The sequence below is a fragment of the Rhinopithecus bieti genome, unplaced genomic scaffold (assembly GCF_001698545.2).
Source record: "Rhinopithecus bieti isolate Rb0 unplaced genomic scaffold, ASM169854v2 scaffold_70230, whole genome shotgun sequence".
Classification (NCBI taxonomy): domain Eukaryota; kingdom Metazoa; phylum Chordata; class Mammalia; order Primates; family Cercopithecidae; genus Rhinopithecus; species Rhinopithecus bieti.
This window is the reverse complement of record NW_016826056.1, coordinates 12,112-14,244: the sequence shown is the minus strand read 5'-3', so window position 1 is coordinate 14,244 and position 2,133 is coordinate 12,112. Positions and strand designations below refer to the sequence as shown.

General features: G+C 40.4%; 1 protein-coding gene across 1 annotated transcript in view; it reads right to left on the bottom strand.

Annotated features, from left to right (window-relative positions):
* LOC108522824 (cullin-4B-like) overlaps nt 1-2,133 on the bottom strand; it is a gene marked incomplete at its 5' end in the record, with an annotated part of 36,619 nt that overhangs the window by 22,518 nt on the left and 11,968 nt on the right. The window contains 1 exon segment of the mRNA XM_017863263.1: nt 354-467. Coding sequence (XP_017718752.1) covers nt 354-467 — 114 coding nt within the window.

Sequence of the window (2,133 nt, the reverse complement as noted above, 5' to 3'; positions counted from 1 at the left end):
TAAAAAAAAAAAAAACCTTGTTTATACTAAAAAACACCTTTAAAAACAAGTCTTAGAACTGAACATCATGTTTTCAGTTTACGATTTCCCTTAGGAGATTATTTTTCCTCAAGTGGAAATCTGTTAGGGCAAAAAGGGTAAAGACATAAGGACATCTTATTTACATGAATACCACATGTAGTTCTGGACACGAATTAAGGCTGAAAAGTCAAAATGTGTTTTTTTCTCGAGAAACACAAGGCACAAAAAAATGACAAACCTACAAAATACAGGCATTCTACTTCAAGCTGGGTTGAACAGTGAGGGGTAGGGGACAGAGAGGAAGACAAAACTATTTACGATTTTTTGTTTTAAAAAGGATATTCTCTGAATTGATGAATCTGTGCTTTGATGTGATCTTCACAGATCTGTCTCAGCTGTTTGTACAAGTTTGCAGAAATCTTGTAAGAACAGAGATTTTCTACAGCCTGCAAGGTTAAACATATACTTTCTTAAGGAGAGGATGAAGGATTTCTCAACTATTTACATCAGATTCTTATTAATTTGATATTTCTACCACATCAGCTTATTAAAAAGGATTATTCATCCACTTAAGACACAAGGTAAAACAACAAAATATATCAATGTGGGTGGCAAACTTTCTCATAACCAATGCATTGTATCAAAAAAGAACAAATTACAGGTTGAGCATCTTTAATCAAAATCTGAAACCCAAAACGCTCAAAAATCTGAAGCTTTTTGAGTGTCAACATGCCGCTCAAAGAAAATCCTACTTGGGCTGGGTGCAGTGGTTCATGCCTGTAATCCCAACATTTGGGGGGCCAAGGTGAGAGGACGGCTTGATGCCAGGACTTCAAGAACAGCCTAGGCAACTATGATGGTTAATACTGAGTGTTAACTTGATCAATACAAAGTATTGATCCCGGGTGTGTCTGTGAGGGTGTTGCCAAAAGAGATTAACATTTGAGTCAGTAGGCTAGGGAAGGCAGATCCACCCTTAACCTGGTGGGCACAAACTAATCAGTTTCTAGTGAATATAAAGGCCAAAAAATGTGAAAAGGAGAGAAGGGCCTAGCCTTCCAGCCTACATCTTTCTCCCGTGCTGGACGCTTCCTGCCCTCAAACATCGGACTCCAAGTTCTTCAGTTCTGGGAATCAAACTGGCTCTCCTTACTCCTCAGCTTGCAGACAGCCTATTGTGGGACCCTGTGATCGTGTAAGTTAACACTTAATAAACTCCCCTTTATATATCTCCTACTAGTTCTGTAGTTCTGTCCCTCTAAGAAAACCCTGACTAATACAGAAACAAAGCAAGACCCCATCTCTACAAAAAATTTAAAAATTAGCTGGGCCCAGTGGTGTGCACCTGTAGTCCCGGCTATTCAGGAGGCTGAGGCAGGAGGATCACTTGAGCCCAGGAGTTCAAGGTTGCAGTGAACCATGATTATGCTGCTGCACTCCAGCCTGGGGACAAAGTGAGACCTTGTCTCAAAAATAAAAAAGCTGTCTTATTGTTTAAAATGTTAATCATTTTCACAAGCAGAGCTTCATTTTGGGTTTAAAAAAGAATTTCACCTATTGTTTATGTATCAGATGGGTCAGGCAGTCCTACTACAACTGAACTAAAATTTACTTAAACGTTCTTGGGTTCTCCTGAACAGAACAAAGCAGAAATTATTGCTAGCAGTATGATAATGGGTATGATATAACACCAAGGAATTTTCTCCAACATTTCAGCTTAATAATAGTTAAATATAGATTTTAAAATTTGTGGCCAGGCACAGTGGCTCACGCCTATAACCCCAGCAGTTTGGGGGGCTGAGGCGGGCGGATCACTTGAGGTCAGGAGTTCAAAATCAGCCTGGCCAACATAGCGAAACCCCATCTCCGCTAAAATACAAAATTAGCCAGGCATGGTGGCGCACCCTGTAATCCCAGCTACTCAGGAGGCTGAGGCAGGAGAACCGCTTGAACCCAGGAGGTGGGGGTGCAGCGAGCCGAGATCGCACCACTGCACTCCAGCCTGGGCGACAGAGAGAGACTCCATCTCAAAAAGGAATAAAAAATAAAATAAATAAAATTTGTACAACTGAATTAACACCAATTACAAAAGAAATGACTGCATTTTTACTA